A 26017-nucleotide genomic window follows, 5' to 3' on the forward strand; every position below is an offset into this window, starting at 1 on the left:
ACTTAACCTAGTTTTAATGAACTTAACTAGCAGATAAAGACTACAGATTCTCTTAAAATTAGCCACTTTGCTGAAGATATTCTTCCTTGTGAAAATCTTTACAAGTAATAAGTTAACTGTATAAGGTTAAAGCATAGTACAAGTAGTAGGCAGAATTCCAAAGATAGCAGCAAGATTCCTATCTTCTGGCTATTCAAACATAAATCTAGATACTGATTTAATTTGGCTTGAGGGATTTTTCAGATAGTATTAATCAGCTGATTTTAAAATAAAGACATTATCCTGGTTTATCTTGGTAGACCCCATGCAATCAGATAACCTCTTAGAAGCAAAAAAGAGAGGTGGAGGAGTCAGTCAGTGAAATGTGGAAAAGGAAGATGGGAGAAAAGCCACACAAGGGAAGATTAGAAAAGTGACAAGGACTCATTTCAGCCTTGCTGGCTTTGAAGAGGGCCAATATCCAAGGAATAAACGCAGCTTTTGGAAACTTCTAATAGTCCCCCTGCCTGTAGCCAGCAGGTAAATGGGGGACCTGAGTCCTGTAACCACATGGAACAGAATTCTGCAAACAACCTGAAAGAGCCTAGAAATAAATTTCCTCTAGAACATCTGGCTAGAGATCTCTTCAAGACAACTGGAGATACCAAGGGAACATTTCTTGCAGGGGTGGGCACAGTGAAGGACAGAAGTGACAAGGACCTAACAGAAGCAGAAGAGATTAAGAAGAGGTCACAAGAATACACAGAACTGTACAGTAGAGGTCTTAATAAACTGATAGCCACGATGGTGTGGTCATTCACTTAGAGCCGGTGAGTGTGTGAAGTGTGAAGTCAAGTGGGCCTTAGGGAGGATTATTATGAACAAAGCTAGTGGAGGTGATGGAATTCCAGCTGAGTTATTTCAAATTCTAAAAGAGGATGCTGTTAAAGTGCTGCACTCAGTATATCAGCAAATTTGGAAAACTCAGCAGTGGCCTCAGGACCGGAGAATGTCGGTTTTCATTCCATTCCCAAAGAAGGGCAATGCTGAAGAATGTTCAAACTATTGTACAGTTGCAATCATCTCACATGCTAGCAAGGTAACGCTCAAAATCCTCCAAGCTAGGCTTCAATAGTACATGAACTGAGAACTTCCAGATGTTCAAGCTGGATTTAGAAAAGGCAGAGGAACCAGAGATCAAATTGCTAACATTCATTGGATCATACAAAAGGCAAGGAAATGCGAGAAAAATATTTAGTTCTGCTTTGTTGGCTACGCAAAAGCCTTTGACTGTGTGGATCACAGGAAACTGTGGAAAACTTAAAGAGATGGGAATACCAGACCACCCTGCCTATCTCCTGAAAAACCTGTATACAGATCAAGAAGCAACAGAACCAGACGTAGAACAACGGACTGGTTTAAAATTGGGAAAGGAGTATGTCAAGGCTGTATATTGTCTCCCTGCTTATTTAACTTATATGCAGAGTACATCATGCAAAATGCCAGGCTGGATGAAATCACAAGCTAGAATAAAGATTGCCAGGAGAAATATCAGTGGTATGAGATGATACCACTCTAATAGTAGAAAGCGAAGAAGAACTAAAGAGCCTCTTGATGAAGGTGAAAGAGGAGAGTGAAGTAGCTGGCTTAAAACTCAGCCTTCAAAAAACTAACATCATGGTATCCAGTCCCATCATTTCATGGCAAATAGAAGGGAAAAAAGTGAAAACAGTGACAGATTTTATTTTGGGGGGGCTCCTAAAGCACTGTGAGCGGTGACTGTAGCCATGAAATTAAAAGATGCTTGCTCTTTGGAAGGAAAGCTGTGATAAACTTAGAGTATTGAAAAGCAGAGACATCTCTTTGCCAACAGTGCTCCATACAGTCAAAAATTTTCCATTAGTCATGTATGGATATGAGTGTTGGACCGAAAAGAAGGCTGAGTGCTGAAAAATTGATGCTTTTGAATTGTGGTACTAGAGAAGACTCTTGAGAGTCCCTTGGACAGCAAGGAGATCAAACCAGTCAATCCTAAAGGAAATCAACTCTGAATATTCATTGGAAGGACTGATGCTGAAGTTGAAGCTCCAGTACATTGGCCACCTGATGGGAAGAGCCAAATCATTGGAAAAGACCCTGATGGTGGGAAAGATTGAGGGCAAAAAGAGAAGAGGGTGACAGAGGATGAAATGTCAGGATGGTATCACTGACTCAGCAGACATGAGTTTGAGCAAACTCTGGGATATAGTGGAGGACAGGGAAGCCTGGTGTGCTGCAGTCCATGGGTTGCAAAGAGCCAGACACAGCTTAGCAGTGGAACAACCACAACATAACCTCTGAAGAGGAAGGCAGTCCTGCTGTTACTTTGGCCTTGTGAGACTAAGCAGAGAACCCGTGGAGCTTTTCCTAGACTTCTGATCCACCAAAACGGTGAGATATTAAATTGGTGTTGGTTTCAGCCACAAAATTTCTGATAATTTGTTAGGGCCATAATAGAAAACTAATATAGTCCAAAGTCTTTATTTTAGCTGATTTTACCAATTTAAAATTTATATGTGATTTGTATTCCATAAAGTTAACCTTTAAAAAATGTACACTCCTTTGATTTTTAGTATATTCACAGAGTTGTGCAACCATCACCACTGTTTAATTCCAGAATATTTTCATCACCTCAAAAAAGAAGCACATTAGTAAGAATCTCCCACTTCCTTTCCTTCCCCTCAGCAACCGTTAATCTATTATCTCTATGAATTGGCTTATTGTGATATTTTATATATATAAAATCATACAATACATGTGCTTTTGTGACTGGCTTCTTTCACATAGCTTAATGGTTTTAAGATTCATCAATATTGTAGTGTGAATTAGTACTTTATTCCTTTTTGTGACTGAATAACATTCCATTTTATGGATATATAACATTTTGTTTTATTGTTTCACCCATTGATGGATACTTGGATTGCTTCCACTTTGGCTATTATGAATAATGCTGCTATGAATGTTTATGTGTAAGTTTTGGTATAGACACAGGTTTTTCATCCATGGATCAAAGTTTACCAATAATTTCAAGGATATAGGTAGCCAGAGGGTACAGATGAAATGCAGAGAAATCTGGAATTGCACACACTGTTGCTGCTGTGCTGTGCTGTACTCGATTGTGTCTGACTCTTTGCAGTCTCATGGACTGAAGCCCACCAGCCTCCTCCGCCCATGGAATTTTCCAGTCAAGAATACTGGAATGGGTTGCCATTTCCTACTCCAGGAGATCTCCCCGACCCAGGGCTCAAACCTGCACCTCTTGCATCTCCTGTGTTGCTAGGCAGTTTCTTTACTACTGACCTGCCTGGAAAGATGGAATTGTATATGCTGCTCCAAGTCTTTTCTCACTGCAGAAGAATGTGTCCTGGCCTTTGTTTAACACCATGACACAAAAGGGAGCTATTTCAGTTATTTAACATCTCCTTTTTATATCTTTTTAATTATATAGCTTGTGTTTTTCATGGGGTCATAATCCATAAATCTCTATATTCTAAATTTATTTCTAATAAGCAGCCTAGACAGACTCTCTACCTCTGATAAATACTGTTAATTTGTTTGACAAGAAGACATGCTTAGCATGCTTACAAGGGGACTTGACTAGATCACGTCTTTCTGGAAGTGAGCCAGAGAGGGAGAAAAGAGATTCCAAGCCTGCTGCTAACTCTTTTCTTCCCAGGTTGCTGTGTCTTAGATCCTTTTTGTTTTATTCTGTCAGTTTCCTTTGACTTTTTTTTCCCCTAGATTTGTTAGACTTGGGAATTGTCTCTGAACTATATGTTGGGTTTGTCTGTCATCTTTTCATTTAGCGTCATTTAACGTATTCCTCGGGAGAAGGCAATGGCACCCCACTCCAGTACTGTTGCCTGGAAAATCCCATGGATGGAGAAGCCTGGTAGGCTGCAGTCCATGGGGTCGCTAAGAGTCAGACACGACTGAGCGACTTCACTTTCACTTTTCACTTTCATGCACTGGAGAAGGAAATGGCCACCCACTCCAGTGTTCTTGCCTGGAGAATCCCAGGGATGGGGGAGCCTGGTGGGCTGCCATCTATGGGGTTGCAAAGAGTCGGACACGAATGAAGCGACTTAGCAGCAGCAACAGCAGCAATGTGTTCATCTTTCCTTTTATTTCTTACAAGCCAGTAATTAGTCTCTCCTCATCAAGGGAGCCAGTTTTGATTAAACTCAGGTTCACATCTTCGTAGAATTCAGTCCTTCAGGAGTGGTGCTGTGCACTCCCCTGTTGCAGCGTATCGCATGGCACCTTTGTCTGTTTTCTTTCACTTATCAGGACAGTGAGATGAATCGATGAGTCTGGCTCATGTTCCATGCACTGTCCATCAACATTTTACCTAATTTGACATCTACTGATCCTTTCTAGAGTTATTATTTTATCAGGAGTTGCCATATGGTGACTATAATTGTCATCTTTTTTTTTAGTTACATACATATATAACTTTTTAAAAAGTTATGTATGTAAATATACTTTTTTTCTGCACATAGATACTTAAATTTATTTTCTTTTATTATTTCTTTGGGGAAAGCCAGGATAAATAGCATTAAGTTCTTTTCATACAAAACTTTTTAGGTAAAAACTGAATGACAAAAGAGGTTAATTTGGTTAGAACTTTTTTTTCTTTTGAGATTTAGCCAGTGACTTTGTTGAGTTTGTCCACTAAGTTTGTGTAAGTGTGAGTGATTTCCATGTCATTTTCTTACATAGTATAGGAACAATGCTGGGTTTTCCATTCTTTATGGTTTATCTTTCATGCCTTGTTTGTTGTTTTATAATTTCCTTAAAAACTAACTTATATGACTGATAATTAACATATTCTGTCTTTTTTTTACAGATTCGCATGAAAGGGTCCCTTCCTTCATTGAGTCCTTTCCCTGAGTCGTTACTTAATTACTGTAAAGGAGGTGTAGCATTCTTTCGACCTGGAGCGGCTGGAGACCGGAAGCTAGATGAAGCGTCCATTAAAGCAATAGGTTTGTCCAGAATGAATTGCTTGCTTAGAAATTAGGCCTAAATATTAATAATGATATATTTTACATTTGATTTTGGGATGTTTCCAGGTAATGGAATACTATACTGATATGGAAAAGAGTGTGTATGTATGTTGCCACCATGGAAATATATCCAAGATACATTATTTGGGGGGTGGGGTGGAAATGAGGGATAGTTGAAAAACTGTATAGATAGTATAATTTATATATTTTTGTGTACTTGTATTACTTTTGATTAAAAATTGTTTTGTATTGGAAATTATATTTCTAGTATTGAAAAATTTTAAACTTAAATGCCTATCAATAAATGATTTTTCAAATAAATTAACAATACAGTATTAAGTAGAGCTATATGTATTGACTTTGAAAAATATCCACAACATACTGTAAGTTTAAAGCAAGTAAACGACTAGTAAATAGAGTAGTTTTTATACTGTATAGTGTTTTTAATATTTTCATGTAACTGACATGTATGAAATATTCCAGAATAATATGTGTAAAAATTCTGTAAGGATCTCCGCAACTTTCATACAAAGTATTGAGGGTGATTTTTATAATCAACAATATAAAAACATTTATTTTGGAACATAACCAGCAGAGGTGAAGTTGTTGTAATATTAATGTATATACTCATACAGTCTTCTCTCATATTTCCATTCTTGATTTAGGTTGCTTCAGAGAACTTTGTGCTTTGTGTTGGATGCTGCATGTCCGTGATAAGTTATCCTATAGTTGTAGGCAGTATCAGAAGGCAAGAGAAAATGTGGAGGAAAAAAAGGTATTAACTGCAGAAGAGTAAGAAAAATGCATAAATATTACTTGGGAAATTATTGCTTGATAGAATATTTTACTGTTTGTTACTACATTCCGTTAAATCATTAAGTGTAAAGCGAAAAGCAAATGACCCTTTCAATATCCGTATAGGGCCTTGAGGCAAAGTTTGGCCCCTGTCTAGTTGAGCACTGTCTGAGTGCGGTGGAATGGGCTTACAGAATGTTGCCCTTCTCTCGGTTTTCTAATATTGAAGAGCTTATTCAGGATCTGATTTTGAGCCTCATTGCAGAACTGCCACCAATCAGAAAGGTAGGTGAAAATAAATCAGAATCAGAGACTAAAGAATTTTAATTTTGTTTTAATTAAGAATGATGTTGCTTATAAAACTCATTTTAAAATTTTTCTGAAGGTAGCAGAAATTTTTGTGAAGGCATTTCCCAATCCTGAGGACATAAGAGTTTCTTTAAGAGAAAAATATCACTCTCTTCAGCAGAGACTCAGACACTGTGTTGTGAAAGGTAATTTTTGGCATTTCTTAGGCATCTGATAAATTGCTAAAGATTTTCATTTTGTTTTGAAAGCATTTATTTTTTCATGCTTATGTTTTTATGCATTTCTCTTTCGAGATGAAGAGTATGGGAAGGCAGAAGTAATTCCTCATTACACTGTCACCAATTCTGTTGTTTTGGAATCATACAAAACTGACTTCATGTCATGCCTGTCAGTAGCTATGTGACCATAGGCAAGTTGCTCAGCATCTCTGAGCCTCTTTTCCTTATTTGTAAAATGAGTATATTAATACCTGTGTTATGAATGTATATTGAAAGAGGATTAAGCAAGATAAATATATAAAATGAGTATATAATGCTTCGTGTGTGTATATATATATAAAATGTAGATATTTTATTGAAAACTAGCTTTTTTCTTTTAATGGTTATTTATGCTTCTAATTTACAGTTATTTGCATTCAAGATGACCTTTGGAAAATTTTTTATTGTAGAAAAATATGAATAATATCAAATTTAATGTTTTTAAATGTGCAGTTCAGTGGCATTAAGCACAGGCATACCTTGGAGACAGTATACCTCTGGTTCCAGACCACCTTAATAAAGCGAATGTTGCAGTAAAGCAAGTCACATGTATATTTTTGGTCCTAGTGTGTATAAAAGTTATGTTGACAGTATACTATAGTCTGTTAAGTGTGCCCTAAAAAAAGACACTATATATTAATATAGAACATTAATTAAAAAGTACTTTATTACTAAAACATGCTAACCATTATCTGAGTCATAATCGTGAATCATAATCTTTTTGCAATAGTAATAAAGATCACTGATCACAGATCACCATAACAAATATCATAATAATGAAAAAGTTTGAAATGCTGTGAGAACTAGCAGAATGGGACACAGAGACATGAAGTGAGTAAATGCTGTTGGAAAAATGGTGCCAATAGACTTGCTTGAAGAAGGATCACCCCAAACCTTTACCTACAATTTTTTACAAATTGCAGTATCTGTGAAGTACAATAAATGAGCTATTTCTGTAAATTCATAATGTTGTGGACATTTTTAAAGAATTCAAATTGCTCTCTGTAGAACTATAGTCACTTAAGTCTAGTAATATCCTATGCTTGGGCATTGCACTAGTATAATTACACTCTATTTGTGATGTATGTTTTTAAGACATTTTTGAAATCTCTAAAATGTCCTGTTTATGTATTAATGATATGTAAAAGTTTTCTGTAGGCAGGCTTGAAAAACTCCCCTTCCTGTGGTTTCTTGTTGTATGGTTTGTGGTGTAGTCACTAAGGCTAAGTCCCATCTGACTTCTGGGATCCCATAGACCGTTTCTTGTTACTGGTGACAGTTTCTTGTTACCTAAAGTCAAATAGGTGTTTTTGTTCTTTGGATAAAAATGTACTTACTTTCTCTTATTTGCTACTGTGTGGTAATGAGAAAAATGTTACTGATTCTTTTTATAATTATCTGATTTTATGGAGTCCCACTTATTCTTCTTTAATGGACTTTTTCTAGCTTCTGGAGTTCTACCTTAAAATTATGGACCGTAAATTTAACAAATATTGAAGAAGGCATGATCTATATTTGTTGAAAGTTACGGTCCATAATTTTAAGGTAGAACTCCAGAAGCTAGAAAAAGTCCATTAAAGAAGAATAAGTGGGACTCCATAAAAATGTATGCCCTGGAAAATGAAAATGTTAGAAGTAATTTATTTCAAAAATCAGATGGTGATTGCAGCCATGAAATTAAAACACACTTACTCCTTGGAAGAAAAGTTATGACCAACCTAGATAGCATATTCAAAAGCAGAGACATTACTTTGCCAACAAAGGTCCGTCTAGTCAAGGCTATGGTTTTTCTAGTGGTCATGTATGGATGTGAGAGTTGGACGGTGAAGAAAGTTGAGCACCGAAGAATTGATGCTTTTGAACTGTGGTGTTGGAGAAGACTCTTGAGAGTCCCTTGGACTGCAAGAAGATCCAACCAGTCCATTCTGAAGGAGATCAGCCCTGGGATTTCTTTGGAAGGAATGATGCTAAAGCTGAAACTCCAGTACTTTGGCCACCTCATGCAAAGAGTTGACTCATTGGAAAAGACTGTGATGCTGGGAGGGATTGGGGGCAGGAGGAGAAGGGGTTGACCGAGGATGAGATGGCTGGATGGCATCATGGACTCGATGGACGTGAGTCTGAGTGAACTCCTGGAGTTGGTGATGGACAGGGAGGCCTGGCATGCTGCGATTCATGGGGTCGCAAAGAGTCAGACACGAGTGAGCAACTGAACTGAACTGAACTGAACTTTTAACAAATATTAAAGAAGGCATGTCTATAAGACTGTGAAACTAAGCCCTCAGTTAGATTTCATGTTCCCAGCAGGGGACCAGAGTTGGATCCCCTTATGTCTTGAGTTGAAATATTTTAATGAACTTTAAGGCCTTTTGTTCTTTTCTTTCTAGGTCCCCAAACAGAAGAGATGATGTCTGTTATCATGCATTCTATCCATAAAGTGAGGGTGAAAGCCCTAAAGCGTGTGCAGAGAAATATAGGTTCTTTCGAAATGAATATATGGGAGCCAATTGAAGAAGAAAAGCCAGCCGAGGTTGCAGGTTTTGACAGGTTTTCCTTGGGAACTAGTCTGAGCAGGAGCACACTCACAGAACTGGGCAGTTCTCTGGCTCACAGTGATGCAGATATGGCCGATACCCTCTCAGAAGCTTTGTCAGCTGAAGAAAAAAGCAGAACACATTTCTGTCAAAGGTACAACTGAGATCTCTTTAAGTAGAAAGCATTCACTTCCTTTGGGAAAAAAAGTATTTTCATGCAACGCTGACCTGACTTCTACTCCCAGCAACCTCTGACTGTATTATTAATAATGAATGATAAGTGCCATACTCACAGGAATGTCAGAAGTGCAAAATGAGACCCTACATTTGAAAATCCACTTAAAGTATTACTGAGATACTAAATAATTTTGCCATCTGAAGGTATAAAATAAAATGAGTAGATGAAATTCTAGAATTTAATGGAGGACTTTTAGTTCTTTTAGTAATCTTAGACCTAAATAGTTAAGGATTATTTGGTTAGCTATATTGTTTTTAGGGCTTTCCCTGGTGGCTCAATCAGTAAAGGATCCGCCTGCAATGCAGGAGACCTGGGTTCAATTCCTGGGTTGGGAAGATCCCCTGGAGAAGGAAATGGCAGCCCACTCCATTGTTCTTAGGGTTTTCATGGCAAGAATTTGAACATCCATTTTTTTTTTTTTTTTTACACATTCATCTCTGAAGCTTGTCTATAAATTGTCGAGAAATTCTTGCTTATCATTTTAACCTCTTTTACTTTGATTTATACAGATTTTTTTCCTTTATAATTCCAGTATCTACAATGCAATTTATCCTTCTCATGACTGAAGAACTATATAGTCAGTCATATCTTGTTTAGGTGAAATGGTGGCTACTTCAAACATCTGCTGAGACCGTAGCTAGCAGTATCGTGAATGGTGTGCTTGCTCCACCAGACAGCTGCAGTGTTAGCACAGGAATACCTCGGAGGCTGCTTGCTATGCAGTCTTAATAGGAAGAAGTACGGTGGCTTCAGCCACGTGCCTAACTGGAACCTTTATTTCTTTTATTGAGGGAACTAGGGATCTGTGTTCTCCCCTGAGAACCATGCTGGAAAGAAACAGATTTAAAAGTAATTAATGGTTAGGTGCCTGCCCAACAGGTTTTATAGCAGCAGAGACTGTTCAGAAAAAATACCTGGCTTTTGTGTGCTAAAGAATCCTGAGGGCAGTCCTGCTCCTTGCTCATCACACAGGGAAGCTGAAAGGGACAGATGCAAGAGAGAAACTGGAAACCATAAACTAAGAGGTGTATTGGTGGCTTGTGATTTTTATTGATTTTGTATTCCTAAATTCTGACCTGTTAAAGGACCACTGTTTTTTGCCCAGAAAAAGCCTGTTTTTTTAATAGTGAAATTTCTTTGAACACATTTTAGTCTTTTTTAAAATCAGATTTCTCTTTTGATATTACTGTTATATTTTTTGGACTCTGAATGTTCAGTTCTAACAAGTGTTTAGAGATCATTTAGTCCAGCTCCCTCATTTGCAAGACAGGTAGTCAAGGCATTAAAAAATGATAGGTATGACTATAACAGTGGAGAGAGTCTTTATTGTCAATCAGTTTTAGTGATTAAATGATCTTTAATTTGTCTTTTCAAACTTAATTTTGCTACAGAAGTGCCCCAAATCACATGGAATTAACATTGACTGGTAAGCCCAAAGGTAAAAAGAAAATATATAATCAAAAGGAAAACCCTAAAAGAAAAGAAGATTGCGAAAAGTTATTACAAAATGCACTTCCTGTAATAGGTGTTTGGGAATTTGAACGTGACGATGACGAATATATTAAATTCCTTGAACTCTTCTTGAGTTATGTTCTTGAAAGAGACCTACTTGGTTCCAAGGATGCTGGCATTCCATTTCTAACTAGTTTTTCTGGACATCTTAGAGAACATGAACTTAATTCTTTCCTCTTTGATGTACATACAACATTAAAACGACGTCACAGCAAAACCAGAAGCCAGAATGTGTTCAGAGCCGGCTCCTGCTTTGTTGTTGCTCCTGAGTCATATGAGTGTGAAAAATCAGAAAACCAGACACTTTCAGCTTCCGTACTAGCTAATCAAGGGATCAGGCGTTTTTCCGAGAACCCTTTGAATGAAGTCAATAAAAATGAAGGGAAGAGTGGGTTGTTCGGTTTAAAACAGAAGTCAGTTTATAGAGTACAAGATGACAGTGCAGAGAAAACTTTAATACAGAGATTGTCAAACCATAGTGTTTGCATTCCCAAATCCACTGAAACTAGAAGATGTATTTTCAAAGCCATTCAATGTAATGATATTAACCCTCAAGAAGATCTTCCTGTAGCACTAAATAACATGTGTGGCAATACAAGAAGGCTATTGGAATGGATGATAAGATGGTCTGATAAAAGACTGCTCTGTGACTCTGGACTCACCGAGCCATCCTGTGAGTACAGTCCTGTCATTCGTGTGAAGACCTCAACAGCCGCCATTCTTACATCATTGTGGCTTTTGGAACAACCCTATTTTGCTACATATAAGGCAAAAAATGCCGTCATTAAGGTAAATGCTTGAATTGCTTATGATTAGATACAAATTAGAATTCTTATTTTAGATTAAAACCGTGTTTGTACTTCCCTACCTAATAAAGAATCAATAAGTGACAGAATTGATGACAATGCTAATTATAATCTGTATCACCTTATATTTTAAAGTAGTTCCTTTAATTCTTAGAAATTATTTATTAGGGTTAAAGTACTTTCAGAGAGGCTGTGAGACTTTGAGGTTCCATGTGTGTCTATAAAAAAGAAAAAAAGGAAGTTTCATGGTGGACTAGTGGTTAGAATTTGGCACTGTTTGTGTCATGGACCCACTTCAGTCCCTGTTCAGGGAACTGAGCTTCTGCAAGCTGTATGGCATGGCCAAAATAAAAAAAGAGATAATTTTAAGTGATATTACAAGTGGTTGTTACATTTATATTATTGCTAAATATCTTTATAATAGTAAGGAAAGTGAAATGAAAGCAACTTTACATTTTTATTTCTGTTGTCCTACGGCCTGAAAACATGGGTGATTTACCTTTCAAGTTTGTAAGGCTGATTTCTTTTGAATACTTAAGGTAGTCAAGCTTGTTTTTTCTAGGTGGAATAATGAGTTAGCCATTGCTTTAGCATCAGATACTGAGTATGAGAAATGCAATGAATACTCGATAAATTAATAAGAGACTTAGTGAGAAGTTCTGTAGAAAGTATTAATAATCTAAAAATATAATGAAAAGTAAGGGGTTCAGTAATGAATATTAAGTACTATTAATGGTTTGTTTTAGGTGCTAGAGAATAATTCCCCTGAGCCTCAGAATGGACCCAGTATAGAGAATGATTATAGAACAGATGCTGGCTGTTCTGTTGCAGTATCCGCTCAAGGTGGGACTGAGGAAATAAATGATCAAAATGAATCCTGTCAAAGTATCTTGAAGTAAGTTGCTGATTATAGATACTTTGTTTGATGATGTTTGGTCTTGAAGGAGAATTGAACCCTTGAAAGTTACGGAAATGAGTGTTTCTTTGACCTAGAGAAGCAGCAAGGAGTGCTTTATGAAATATTTCAATAATACATTACAAATTATGTTTCTTTCCATGTTAGTCTAGCGTATATCTTCTGAGACAGGAGCAAATTCATCCCAAGAGATCCCTTTATTATGTTCATTGACTTCCCGTGTCAAAGTTGAACTAACCATCTCATCCATTTTTACTTAATATATAGTACTGTGAGGAATATATCCTTGAATACTAAAGCTGAAGGCTTGGTAGCAGGAAGATTCCTTTATGGGAATGGGAAATTTAGATAAGCCGAAATTATTCTAATCTGAGTAAATAAAAATGGGATATTCAGTTATTTATTGAACCTTTTAAAATTCATTTTTATTCTTCATTTTAACCTTTTATTGATATTCTGCTATGTGCCATATGTGGTTAAAAGAAAGACCTAATAAGTATGAAAGCTTAGTTTGTTCTTTTTCAATTAACTGCATCCGTTGAAAGCAAACTCTTTGTTCCCAAGTATGAGTTACGATTTTAGCTGCTTCATTTTTGTCAATAGAATGCCAACAGAAGGAAAAAATCCTGAAATAAAGGGAACCAAAGATGAGATTATTTCTGTCACTGATATTACTGAAAAAGAAGTTGTAAATATCGATGAGGATCTTTCAGAAGTAGAAGCATTTACACAGGAGGAAATGGATGTATACCCAACAGACCATGAAGGTCAGTTTATTTAGCTAATCTTTTTGTTTGACCTTACTGATTTGATAGGGTGAATGATTATGAGATAACTTAGTCTTATATCTAAATTGGTGTGTTTATAAAATAGCCTAAATCAAATTGTTTAAAGAGAATTTAATATTTTTGAAATGTTAAGCATATTAACTCTTAACTTGAGTTTGGAGTCTTTTGCCTTGCTGTGTTAATTATTTTGAGTCTCTTCATTTCTGTGAACCAATCCTGTGAACCTTTCCTTGGGAGGTTTCTTTAAAACAGCAACTCTCAGAGCTTTATATGGAATTATACACACTGATCTAAGCCCTTTCAAGGTGTATCTGGACTCACTCGGTGAAGGGGAGTTGTCTCTAGGTGTTAAAAAATATTTTTGTAAGGAGGATAGGAAATGTTTTTGCCATCATGTTTCCTGTAATATTCCTGAACCTTCTGAAAAGTAAATTGATTAACTTTCAAAAGGTCTGTGTTTTCTTCCCTCTTGTTTCCCCATAGAGGATGCCAAAGAGTTTGCCAAAGAACCTGTTGAAAGTCCTAATATTGCCGTTTACACGCAGATGCAAACCTTACCACAGCATTTAGAAAAGGTAAGTGTGTAAATATGGATTGTTGTTGTTTTTTTAGTTGCTCAGTCGTGTCTGACTCTTTTGTGACCCTATGGACCGCAGCCCACCAGGCTCAACCGTCCATGGAATTTCCCAGGCAAGAATGCTGGAATGGGTTGCCATTCTCTTCTCCAGGGGATCTTCCCATCCCAGGGATTGAACCTGTGTCTCCTGTGTTGGCAGACAGATTCTTTACCACTGAGTCACTGGGAAGTCTTCGTAAATATAAAGTTACTTAAATCATACTATGGTAACACGATAGTGTTTTTATTCAGTATATCCAACCAAGGCTATTGTCTCTTAAAAGTATACTGTGAATCGTAAAGTATAGCCATGCAGCATTTTTCTTTCTCAGAAATTCTGTTACTACTAAGATTTCATACTTTCAGGCAGTAAAGTGTTAATTACATAAATTGCTGTAGTAAATTAATTTGGCCAAGAGTGCTGCAGTGTTCCGTACTCAAAATGTATAAGTTTGTCAGTAGTGTGCAGTTTTTGCGCATACATGCACTTTTATGTATTATTTGTTTTCTCAAAACACTATACACTAGATTTCCAGGTAAGACACAGACATTTCCAATTATTGAAACAATTCCTTTAAGAGGGATTAGGTTTTTATTTTTTCTCATTTTGTAGTTGTTTTCACAGTGTACAGTTGGCCCTTAAACAACATGGCATTTAGGGGCTTCGACCCCCCCATGCAGTCAGGAATGCATGTCCAGTCGTCCCTTAGTGTTCACAGAGGATTGGTTCCTGGGCCTGGTGTGGATTCAGCCAACCCCCAGATTGTGTAGTAATGTATTTATTAGAAAAAACAAATCTGCATATCAGTGTACCTGCTCAGTGCAAACCCAAGTTGTTCAACGTTCTGTTGTACTTAGGTAGTAATGCGTGTGTAATTTACAGATACATCATAAATACACTGTAAATGATTTCTAGTGGCATCATTTGTCTTTGCAGTTTAATATGCTCAGTGGCTTAAGGCGATGGGCTTGAGGCATCACAGGATGAAGGTCTGGTCAGAGCAGGACCGGGAGGACATTTCAGTGTTTGGTTTCTCACTTGCTTTCAGACTGTTTTTGTTCAGGCAAGTGGTAATGTGAAACCCAAGATACCAAAGACAACAATACCCGTTTCACCTCTTTGCTTTTTTGGGTGCTATTAATTTTAGCAGCATTCCACAGGAGAGGTTCAGTGTCCAAGGGAAGAACCATTGGAGACGTGTATGGAGGAGGAATCAACTGAACAGAAAGGGTAAGGGGGAAAAGTCTTGGGGAGCTTTCAGGGCTCACTGCGATTCACGTGGTGAAGAGGGTTCTTTTTCCTCATGATTGACAGTATATGTTTTACAGTGATACTCTGTTCCTAGTGAAATGGTAACTTCAGTTTAATAGCAATGGTAATGATGATTTTTAGTAAATGTTATACTTCTAAATTTTGATAGAGTGAGGTAAAGACGTCTAAAATACCTTTTGTTCTCCTATCACTATCAGTCTTAAAATACAGCTAGAAATATTCGGAGTTTATTCACCTGCTAGTTAAGGCCCTCCCTTTCCCTACTAGTTTCACTTTTATTGGGTAAAAGTAAAGAATCATGTTGGTCATAACATATGTGTATGATCTTTCACTATTGTGGTATGATCATTGCACACTGTCCGCGGGGCTTCAGTGGACACGTACTCTGCTTGCCAGCTTATTATTGCTTCAAGGATAGCTGAAGACAGTTTTCATATGTTGCAATTTGGGCATGATTTCTTGTTAGGATTTTTAAAGTTTTGAATTTTTAGAATTACTTTGACTAAGGAAGGCAACTCAGTTAAATTCTCTTTCTCTTATGTACAAATTTTGTTCAGGCCTTCTGTGAATAATTAATAAAAGAATATATTTAATGTCCTGTGTCTTTACAAGTAATATAAATATTTCTATTAATAAGAAACTAGTCATTGCAGTTTCAGATGTGATAATGAGCTCTGTAGTGTTCTGAGCAAAGTTTCTGCTTCTTCCCAGGTGAAGTTTGAGGTCCCAGCTAACTTCATTTCCACTCATTTTAGATTATATTATTTCTGTTGCCAAACATTTAATAATGTTCAAGTCATGTATTAAAGCCATCCGGACAAATTCTTTGCTTTTATTTGAATCTCTTACTATTGCTATGGAGACAAATGTAAATAGATTGTAATTATGAGCTAAGCATTACAGAAGATTAGAGGATGTTTATTTAGACTCTTAGATGGTTGAGCCTTAGATCACCTGTATCTTAGATAATGTAAAGAATATCTTCCTAACTGATTTTTAATCTTTAATTATAGTATGATCGAAGCCTCTGCAGATCTTGAACATATCATTCCTCATTCATTTTGTGTAGATACAAATTCAGAAGTTTCTAGGTAAGCATTTTTGCCTACTGTACCATTCTGATATAATTACAAATAGAAAAGAGAAAAAAATGATGCCTGTTGTACCATTTTGAAACAATTACTAAACATCTTGACCAAAAACTAAGAGAGTAAAATGAAATCAACATTACGCATTGAAAGATCAATATAGGTATCCATTTCTCAAAACTTTATGTTTCTCGCTGAAAGATTTTCCTGTAACAGTTGTGTTTTAAAGACATGCAGGAACTATTTTAGAACAAGTCTCTTCCAAAAAAGAGAAGTCATGGGTATGTTATTGAAAGAGGTAGGTCTTGCTCGTGTTCAGCCTTTAGCAGATTTCTCATGAAATATCAAATGCCTTTAATGCTCTCATAGAAGAGTCATCCAGTTCTGTCTTTTGAATTTCTTTTCCAATGGTTGAAGTGTATAAATGGTGTTGAAATCAGAGAATGATACAGCATAAATTTGCTTTAGAAAAATTCTCCATAATTAAAATTTATCTCCTTGCTACTTATTAAAAAGCAGAGGCCAATAAAGTTGTGTTAAAACAGGCAAGTAAGTTGTAATGTCTGTTCTTCATGGATCTCCCAAATAGAATTCTGTTATTGAGCACATGCTTAATAAAAAGGTTCAAATTATTGCTGAAACGGAATGAGTGTAAATCCAAATAAATCTAAACACAGTTTAATTCGTTATTTTCTGTTTAGAGACAGTGATCAGTTCATTTGGACATGATATTACCTGCTCCCTATATTGATTTACTTGTAAAACATTGAATACCTCTTGTGTTTTAAGGAATCATCCTCAAACAATCATTTTATTTAAAACAAAAACTTACTTTGACTTTTCATTTTTATTTCTAAATAAGCATTTTTTGTTAGGATTTAGTTATTATTGTAAACTCTCTGATTTGTTTGGAAATGAAATATTCACAATACTATTGTTTCACATTTATTGAAGAACAGCAGGAGTTTGCTCTACCCATGTTAGAATTAAACATGTTTTTAAAATATGTTATTTATTTATTTCTGGCTCTGCTGGTTCTTTGTTGCTGTGCGAACTTCTCTCTAGATGCTCAAGTGGGGACTAGTCTTTAGTTGTGACGCTCAGGCTTCTCATTGCACTGACTTCACAGGCTCTAGGGCACGTGCGCTTGGAAGTTGTGGTTCCCAGGCTCTCGAGCACAGGCTCAGTGGATGTGGCATACGGGCATAGTTGCTCCGTGGCATGTCAGGGTTTGAACCTGTGTCTCCTGCATTGGCAAGTGGATTCTTTACCAGTGAGACACCAGGGAAGCCCAGAATTAAACATATTTCTTAACCCATACTTTCCACAGTTTTCTTAAATCCACTCCGATCTTTAAATTTAATCCAGGAAGTATATTCCTAAGCCAAATGACATCATCTGTCCAGCTGATCAGAATGATTGCACAGGTCTCAAACTCAGATGCCTACAGGTACCAGGCAAGTAAAATAAATGTGTGAGCTGACCTGGGCATTGTAACACCATAGGGCGGGGGCCATGGCTGGCTAGACATCACATGTCCCTTGGTTATGGCATTTGAATGAACAACTCTGCTGATGACAACTGTGTCTGGGGGCTAAGGGATATACAGTGAGATAGGCTTTAGGGTTTAAATTTCCAGAAAGCTTTTAAAATAGAATAAAAAAGTAGGATCAAAATACTCAGCTCATGAACACCTAATGTGGTTTTTTTTTCTTTGATTAATGTGTGCTTTTTATTTATATGCTTCCACATAGTACTCCAGTCTCTGCATGTAAAGATAAATCTTCCTCAGCTCCACCTTTGGCATCAAATGGAGTCACAGTGGCTTCACAAACACCTGGACCAACAGCTCAGCCAACCCAGAGAAATGAACCCAGCGCTCAGTTATCGCAGTCTTCCAATTCTGTTAGGCAAATGCTCCAAGATGAAATGTTTAAATTAGTTCAGGTAAGCACATCTCCGTTTAACCCATTAAGTCTACACATGGTGTTTACCTCAGGTTTTAAACTACGAACAAACTTTCGGAGTCTGACGAGTTCAAGTTAAATCGCAGGGTTTCCCTGCTTGGGGCACTTTTCCTTTGTTATTCAGAAGTCCTAATTCTAGGGCCTAGAGTCTCAACTGTGTTCCCTGCTTCTCCTGATGACTTCTTTTTTCTGAGCTTTTGGGAATCCAGAGCTGCTGACAAAAGTGAGGTGGCTGAGCAGACCAGCCAACCCCTGCTCAGAGGTATCTGAATCAGTTTATTTTCTGACACAGCCTGTCACATCATATTTGGTTTGAAATTGTCACCTGGATTTAAAGTGTTGTGCACTTTGCCTTCCATCATCTTTTTCTCACCTGGTTATCCTTTTCTCTCTACCAGCAATTTAAAATTATTTCCCTTTCCCCTTTCTGCTGTATCGCTTATACATTAATTCCCTCACATCTGTTCTTTTCTTCATGTATTCTACATCCACTTTCATACCTTTTTATGTGATGCAGTGTATCATTTCTGTACCGGCAATTCGGGGCACTGATTTTCTCTTTGAATTTATGGGCCCTGATAACAAAGACTTTTTCAGCATGCTCCACCATCCCATGGATCGTCTTGAAACTGATTTTATTCTTACTCTTCTGAGTTTCTTATTTCCCTTTTCTCTTTAGTAGCATCACCTATTTTACCAGGTTAAAGTTTAATTTTTTGTTTATAATTTTCATATATTACTTATTTTTTATTTATTGGCCAAACTGCATGTGGAATCTCAGATCCCTGACCAGAGCTTGAACTCGTGACCCCTGCAGTGGAAGCGCAGAGCCCCAGCCACTGGACTGCCAGGAAGCCCCCTGCTTAAAGGTTTAGAGGCATTTGTCAAACTTGTTTTCTGGATTACCTAGAGTCTTTGCTGGTCACTTCCCTGAATATTTAACAAGTTCTCAAGATAATTCCGATACACACAAAAGATAAAGAGTCACTGTCTTAGAGAGCCATCTTTCCCCTTTCACTGGGCACTGTCTTCTTGATTCTTTTGCCTACGTTGTATGTCTGTTTCTTTTTTTTTTTTTCTTTTTTGGTTTTACCAGTTTGTTGCTACCAACCTGCCTCCCTCCATCCTCCTCGTGTGAATGCTCAGTCATGTAACCCCGTGGACTGCAGCCCGCCAGGCTTCTCTGCCCGTGCATTTTTCCAGGGAAGAACACTGGAGTGGGTTGCCATTTCCTTCCCCATATTTGCTATTTCTGTAGCTGTTACCAACCTTATATTCTTAGAACTTCACACTTCTGTTGTCTTAAAGATGCATTTCTGAGATCTTCTTCTCCAGATATTGTTCTAACACTGTTACTTTTCTGTTCTAAAAATCTTCAGTGAATTTCAGGTACAAATTTATATACTCTATGATGTCAATCATGTTAAAATACAAAGAGTAAAAGGAGACTGCCAAAAATGTTAATACTAGTTATCTTTGGGAATAGGATTGTGTATCATTTTTTATTTCCTTTTTTATGCTTCTTTTTTTAATGTAATAAGCATGTATTTCTTTTATAATTGAAGGGAACATCCATGTTTTATTAAATTTGTTTTTAATTGAAAGGTAATTGCTTTACAATATTGTATTGGTTTCTGTCATACATCAACACGAATCAGCCATGGAAGTATCTATGTCTCCTCCCTCTTGAACCTCCCACCCCATCCCACCCCTCGAGGTTGTTACAGAGCCTGGGTTTGAGTTCCTTAGTCATACAGCAAATTCCCATTGGCTATCTAGTTTACTTATGGTAATGTATATATTTCCGTGTTACTCTCTCCATTCTTCCCACCCTCTTTTTTCTTTCCTCCCCCGACTGCCCCATGTCCATAAGTCTGGGGAACCTAAATTTTTTTTTAAAAAGGCCTGCAGGGTTTCCTTCTTGGCTTATTTTATAAAGTACAGCTATCTTCCCTCTTTTCCCTCCATACTCTCCCAAGTCTAGTGGTCCTCAGAGTGTGGGCTCTGAACCCTTAGCATCAGCATCACTGAGATATTTGACACACAGGTTGTCAGGCCCCCATTTCAGACCGATTGGAATCAAACTCTGGGGATGGTGCTCATCAAAGAGTGCAAGTCCTCAGGTGACGCTGATGCTGCAGCTGGGGAACCACTGTGCTCGCCTCTCTGCTCATTAGCGGTAAATTTCCTGCTCCATCCAAGCCAGTGTGTGTACTAGTGATCCGGAAGCTTTTCTGCACATTGAAGTCACCTCATCATCCTACAAACTACTCATCCTGGCTCAGATCCCCCGGAGGCTCTGATTTTATTGGCATGGGGTGTGACCTGGCCATGGGGATTTTTTAACTGCTCCTCAAGTGATTCTGTTGGGCGAGGTTTGTCAACCATTGTGCATACCTTTCACTTTGTGCATTGCCTTTCATTCGAATGGCCCTTTCACAGGAATTCCTCCCTCTTCACCTGTTTCCTGATCTCTACTTTTTTCTTTCGTGAAAACCTGTTCACACACCCATTTAGGAATTCTTCTTTAATTATCCTCACCCACAAAATAAATAAAGATTTTAAAAATTTCGGCAATCTAGTTATCCTCACCTGCTCCATCAGCTCACTCCTTTATGATCCCTGGGATATTTGTGTAAACTGCTTCGCAGATGGCCTCAAGTCGCATTATGAGTTCATAGTCCTAGTTGACTCCTCCTTGAAGACAGGAAGCTATTCTTCTTTTCCATTTTTTTTTTTTTTTTAGATCTCTCCCAGCTATGCTTCATACTCAGCACTTATGGTTGTGACAGATACTAAGATGGAAGTATGACTATTTTGGAATACTCAGATAATTGTTGCTTTTTGGGTCTTTTCATTAGACTTTAAGATGTTTCTGTAATTTTTATTTTATTCTAGCTGCAACAGATCAACTTCATGAGCCTAATGCAAATAGTAGGATCATCCTTCGCAAACCTCCCAGATATTCATCAACTTCTCCAACAGTCTCAGTCTGTGCATTTGGTGGGAAGCCAAGGATCAAACCCCACGAGAGGGAGTAATGATGTTGGAGACACCAGTAGAAATCTGAAGGAGAGATTTTTCATTAAACCACAACCCATGGGAGAGTATGCCAGAGAGCCTGGCAAGAAGAGCCCACACTGCCATGAAGAAATTGTGCAATCCAATGAAAATAGTAATGGAAACTTAGAGGTAATGCATTTTAAAATACCACTGAAGTTTTCCTCATAGTTTCAGTGGTTGGTTATTTGAGAAAATGAGTTATTTAGTAGTTATTATATTCTACCCACTCTAAAACATACTGAACAATATTTACAAATAAGGAGTTTGTAATATATTTTAAAATTACATCATAGTTTTTCCTTTCTCTTCCAGAATGTTCCACATGGGAGTGTTCCTTTTTGTCAATCAGAAGGTCAGCCCCAGAATAGAGGACTAACTCCAGCATCTCACAGCTTACCAGCCGCTTCTTTGTCTGCAGTCCCTGCTGGAAACAGTCACCTCCACCTTTTGTCTGCATCTTCTGCCGTTCCAAAGACACCTAGACTTATCCCCACTGGAAATACTTCCCGACCTGGTGATGGTTTCCCTTTGCTTCAGTTTCAGCCCAAGCCTGAGTTTCAGCCCATTTCCTTTCAGACAGAAAGAGTTCCTCAGCTTCCCTTCAGTCCTCTGCCAAAGCCTAGAGAGGCTTGGGGATTATCTGATTTCTCACAGCCTCCTTTGCCAAAGACAGCAATGGCCACTACTTCAGTGTCCCATTTGAATCTGAGCCAGTATAATACTGAAGCCATAAAAAAAGCAGCTGAGCCGAAAAAATGGGCAGAAACAATAATTAAAGAAATCCCAAAGCATGTGAACTTGGATCCGTGTGTTGGACAAGAAAACTTGACACCTCAACAGGACTCTAAAACATTTATGCAACCAGAAAAAATGTTTGATGTTAAACCAGGACCCTTTGAGATATCTTCTCAGAATTCCTCTGGACTTCCTTTATTGTACCTGCAACTTAAACCTCCTTACATGTTTTCTTCTACCTCAAGAGCATCCATTACAGTTCCATCCATACCTATTAGAACTATGGCAGAAGAAAGAAAATGCCCAAGATTATCACTACTTCATTCATGTCTAGGCCCAGAAAATATGGTAATGATTTTTGCAGAGTGTTGCAAAAGCACATTCCTGCATTTTTCATAGCATAAATGTATACTCAATGAAAAGTTTAACACATTTATTTTTCAAAAAATAATGCTTCTGTTACTGGAAATAATATACAGATTTGATTTAAACTAATACTTGGGTATCTTACAGGTTTTAGGGCTTCCCAGGTGGCACTAGTGGTAAGAACCTGCCTGCCAGTGCAGGAGACATAAGACTCATGGATTTGATCCCTGGGTGGGGAAGATCCCCTGGAGAAGGAAATGGCAACCCACTCCGGGATTCTTTTCTGGAGAATCCCATGGACAGGAGCCTGGTAGGCTGCAGTACATGAGATCGCAGAGTTGGACACGACTGAAGCAATTAAGCACGCACAGAGGTTTTAGGTCTTGTACATCAGTACCAGCGTTTTCTAGACTCTTTCATAGATATGTCTGAGATCCTGCTCAGAGAAATAAGTAAAACAGTATGACCAGTATTCTTATTTATACATGTAGGGGAGCGTGTATATGTGTATGTGTTTCTGTCTAGAGTGAGAGAGCATTGTTTGAGGTTCCTAGTAATTGTACTATGATTTCCTTCAAATCTATTACAGGTTAAAATTGTTAAATAGACCCAGATCTGTACGTAGTTTTACTTATTAAAAAAATGTTTCTTTTTTTAAATACTTAAAACACAAAGATTAGATCTTTATAAACCCACCAAATCCTGTTTAAAGTTGTAACCTTTGATTAATGAGATTCAGACTGTTCAGGTTCTACTTCTGTTAAGTCAGTATAGTTGAGTAATTCATTCTCTGGTACCCTTCTAAGTTTCTAAAATGGTACTGGGAAAAGAAGTGGTCATTCCTTAGAAAAAATACTTATCATGCCTCCTTTTCTTCTGAACATATTATAAACAAAAGGAAAGAATTGAAGGAGTAAAGAAGTATATGTTTTTGGAAGGTTTTAAAGACTTTTTTAAAAAATTAAAATAGTATAATAAACCCCCAAGTTATCCCATCACCCAACAACAGTCGTTACCAACGTATCGCTTATTTGTTCCATCCATAATCTCCACCCCTGTGCATCCTCCCAGTTCCAAAGAATTTTAAATCCAAGCTAGGCATTATTTAACTTAATTGGTAATGGTAAGAAGTAAGATTCTTAATATGAAAAAGAAATTAAGAAAATGAGAACTTGTAGAAAAGTTTCTGAAATGCTCAGTATAAAGTTTCAGAAATGATTTCTAAAATCATTTATACTTTAAGATCTGGATACTCATTGTACTCATTGTTAACTGACATGTTCTGTCACTTGCACATCTTAGTTTAAACAAACGTTTCTCTCAGTTTTTATTAACATGTTGTCTAGTTGACATGTTTGTGAGTTTAAATTACTGTCCTTTTGTTTCTTTTCTATAGTACCAAAAACCACAACTTATTCCACTTGAAAACCTCATTGCATTTAAACAAAAGCAACAGAACTGGACACATAATTTCTTTGAACAAGGTGATCCTGGACATCTCCAGCTTCTAAAGGTCAAAATAGAATCATCTGAATTGAGACAAGGGAAGGACAGTAAAAAAAGGCAAGTTTTAAGTGAAATTTTATTTGAGCATATACCTGCAAACATACCGACAAGCTTATTATTAGTGACAATAATACAGTTAGATAGATGGAAATTACCTGGTTCAACCTCTCAGCCTATACATAATTGCATATTCAGTTTCCTTGTCAAGTATCATGCGTTTGAATACATCTTGTGATGAGAAAAATTCCTATAATGTGAGATACAAATACTAGTATTTTTTACATGCTATTAAGGAATTCTTTCCTGGCATTCAGTAGGCTGGAGGTTTCTTTTACCTTTTTCTCTAACAGGATGAGCAATCATCTTCTGCAGCAAATATTTGGTATCATGAAATATTCTATATACTGTTCGATACACTGACATAATGTTTATTGTTATTCATCTTACTATATCTCCCAGACTCATACAGAGCACAGTGGTGTGAATTGTTTCAGGGCAGTAAGAAATGTGCATGTGAAAAGCAAGGCCGTGACTTTTCATGAAGAGCATATATAGTGTTTCATTAATAGTGGATGCTCGAGACATGTATTCATGGTGGATTTTTACTTAGTCTAGAAAATATTTTTTAAAATTTCATGTTTATCAGGCCCTAAAATCTACTACCAGGGCTCTCTTTCCAGAAATGGTTCTTTCCTTCCATATTTTCTAAGTAAACCCTCTTCAAAGTAAGTTTTCCCTGTAGCTTTTTGGGCCTTCCTTCCTCCTCCCTGGGGTTCCCTCCTTGGAGCCTGAGTGTGCCTGACTTCTTTAAATAGGTCACTGGTGGTATCTAATAGGGTTTCCAGGGCCAGCTTCAAATCTGCCAAAAAGAGAATTTGAAAATTACCTGAAATGTGTAACTCTAACCTGAGTTTCCCATGACTAACAGAAAAGTCAGTTCAGTAGTAGGGAACTAGAAGTAACTTTCTTGTGTCTGACTTTTGCTTGTATTTATTCTAGCAGAATATCTTGCTAATTTAATTAAATGCCACAGAAAATAGTCTATTGACATAATTTTCATAACTGTCTTCCTATATAGCATGATACAGATGAAAAACTGATGTTCCTAAAATAGTAAAAATATGCTTTACACTGTGAATTTTAACAGACAAAGACGACGAGCTGAAAGAGAACTGCAGGAAGAAAGATCAGAGAAACTAAGGAGAAAGCCAAGTGTGACTTTCCAGCCGGAGGACATCATCATTAATGGCAACGATTCAGAAGTAGCTGTGAAGCCCCAGGTACAGAAACTAGCATGCATTCTTCCCTGGTCTGTGTGTACACAGAGCTCAGATTGTCTGTGGTTTATTTAGTCATCTGATTGCCAGAAGCTTCTGATTGTGACTAGGAGGATCTTAACAGCATATTGACCGGAGGCATATTAACACTTTTATGTTACCCAAACATTATCGACCAGAGACGTTTGAACATTTACTTACATAACAAATCACTGGCCACAGGCATTAGTTTCTGCAAGAATCCCCTGGTCAATAATGTGTTAACATCATTAGGTACAAAAGTCCTGAGTGCATCCCTCCATACTGAATAGACATAAAGTGATTAATATGAAAAGCAACTTGTTGGTAAATCAAAAACTGTAGTTTAGATCATCTGCTTATGTAACTTTGAATTTTTTTCTGTGACAGCTTAATGCATATTGTGGGTTTATGCTGTGATAGCTTCACCCATCTCTTTTAGATGCCTCTAGAGTTTCCCCAACATAGGTTTTTTATACAGCCTCTATTTTATGTCAGATCTTTGCAAACATTGCTTCTAAATTTGGTGACTGTTTACCTGTATATGCAACAGGAGAGTAAATAAAACAGAAATAGTTTTGTTTACTTGAATCTTGGTACTCTCTTTCAGTAAGTCCTCAAGAACGTGTCTGGCGGCACTTAGTAAAGTGTCGAGTCCTTGAATAGTTTTGATACTATTTGAGAGTTAAAGCTAGTCTTCAGGAGAAAATTGCATATTGTAATTTAGTAACTGCGTTAAATTGGTAATGCCCTTTTTTGTTGCTTGATCTGTGAATTTCATGAACACCTGTGGAATTACTTTGATAGAATAATTTGATAGAATAAATATTTCTAGAGTTATAAGATTTGAAACTAACCCCCCCCAAATCAACATTCCTCATAGCTATTGAATATTTTTTTTCAAAATAATATATGTCTTTGAGTTA

The 26017-nt window shown here is 37.2% G+C and overlaps 1 protein-coding gene across 4 annotated transcripts in view; it reads left to right on the forward strand.

The window, feature by feature from the left end:
• The window catches only part of CPLANE1 (ciliogenesis and planar polarity effector complex subunit 1), a 104342-nt gene that overhangs the window by 30248 nt on the left and 48077 nt on the right, over positions 1 to 26017 (forward strand). Inside the window, exons 21-36 of one of the 4 annotated variants that reach the window (XM_060400259.1) lie at positions 4868 to 5006; positions 5693 to 5802; positions 5949 to 6111; positions 6212 to 6316; positions 8776 to 9076; positions 10552 to 11461; positions 12225 to 12373; positions 12998 to 13161; positions 13666 to 13757; positions 14947 to 15029; positions 16085 to 16162; positions 17914 to 18106; positions 21025 to 21318; positions 21502 to 22272; positions 23687 to 23853; positions 24944 to 25076. In XM_060400259.1, the coding sequence (XP_060256242.1) occupies positions 4868 to 5006; positions 5693 to 5802; positions 5949 to 6111; positions 6212 to 6316; positions 8776 to 9076; positions 10552 to 11461; positions 12225 to 12373; positions 12998 to 13161; positions 13666 to 13757; positions 14947 to 15029; positions 16085 to 16162; positions 17914 to 18106; positions 21025 to 21318; positions 21502 to 22272; positions 23687 to 23853; positions 24944 to 25076 (3852 nt within the window). Of the gene's footprint in view, positions 1 to 4867; positions 5007 to 5692; positions 5803 to 5948; positions 6112 to 6207; positions 6317 to 8775; positions 9077 to 10551; positions 11462 to 12224; positions 12374 to 12997; positions 13162 to 13665; positions 13758 to 14946; positions 15030 to 16084; positions 16163 to 17913; positions 18107 to 21024; positions 21319 to 21501; positions 22273 to 23686; positions 23854 to 24943; positions 25077 to 26017 lie in introns of all 4 variants that reach the window. The other 3 variants (XM_060400260.1, XM_012097032.4, XM_042233853.2) reach the window with 3 other exon arrangements.

The sequence above is a fragment of the Ovis aries genome, chromosome 16, assembly GCF_016772045.2.
Source record: "Ovis aries strain OAR_USU_Benz2616 breed Rambouillet chromosome 16, ARS-UI_Ramb_v3.0, whole genome shotgun sequence".
Classification (NCBI taxonomy): domain Eukaryota; kingdom Metazoa; phylum Chordata; class Mammalia; order Artiodactyla; family Bovidae; genus Ovis; species Ovis aries.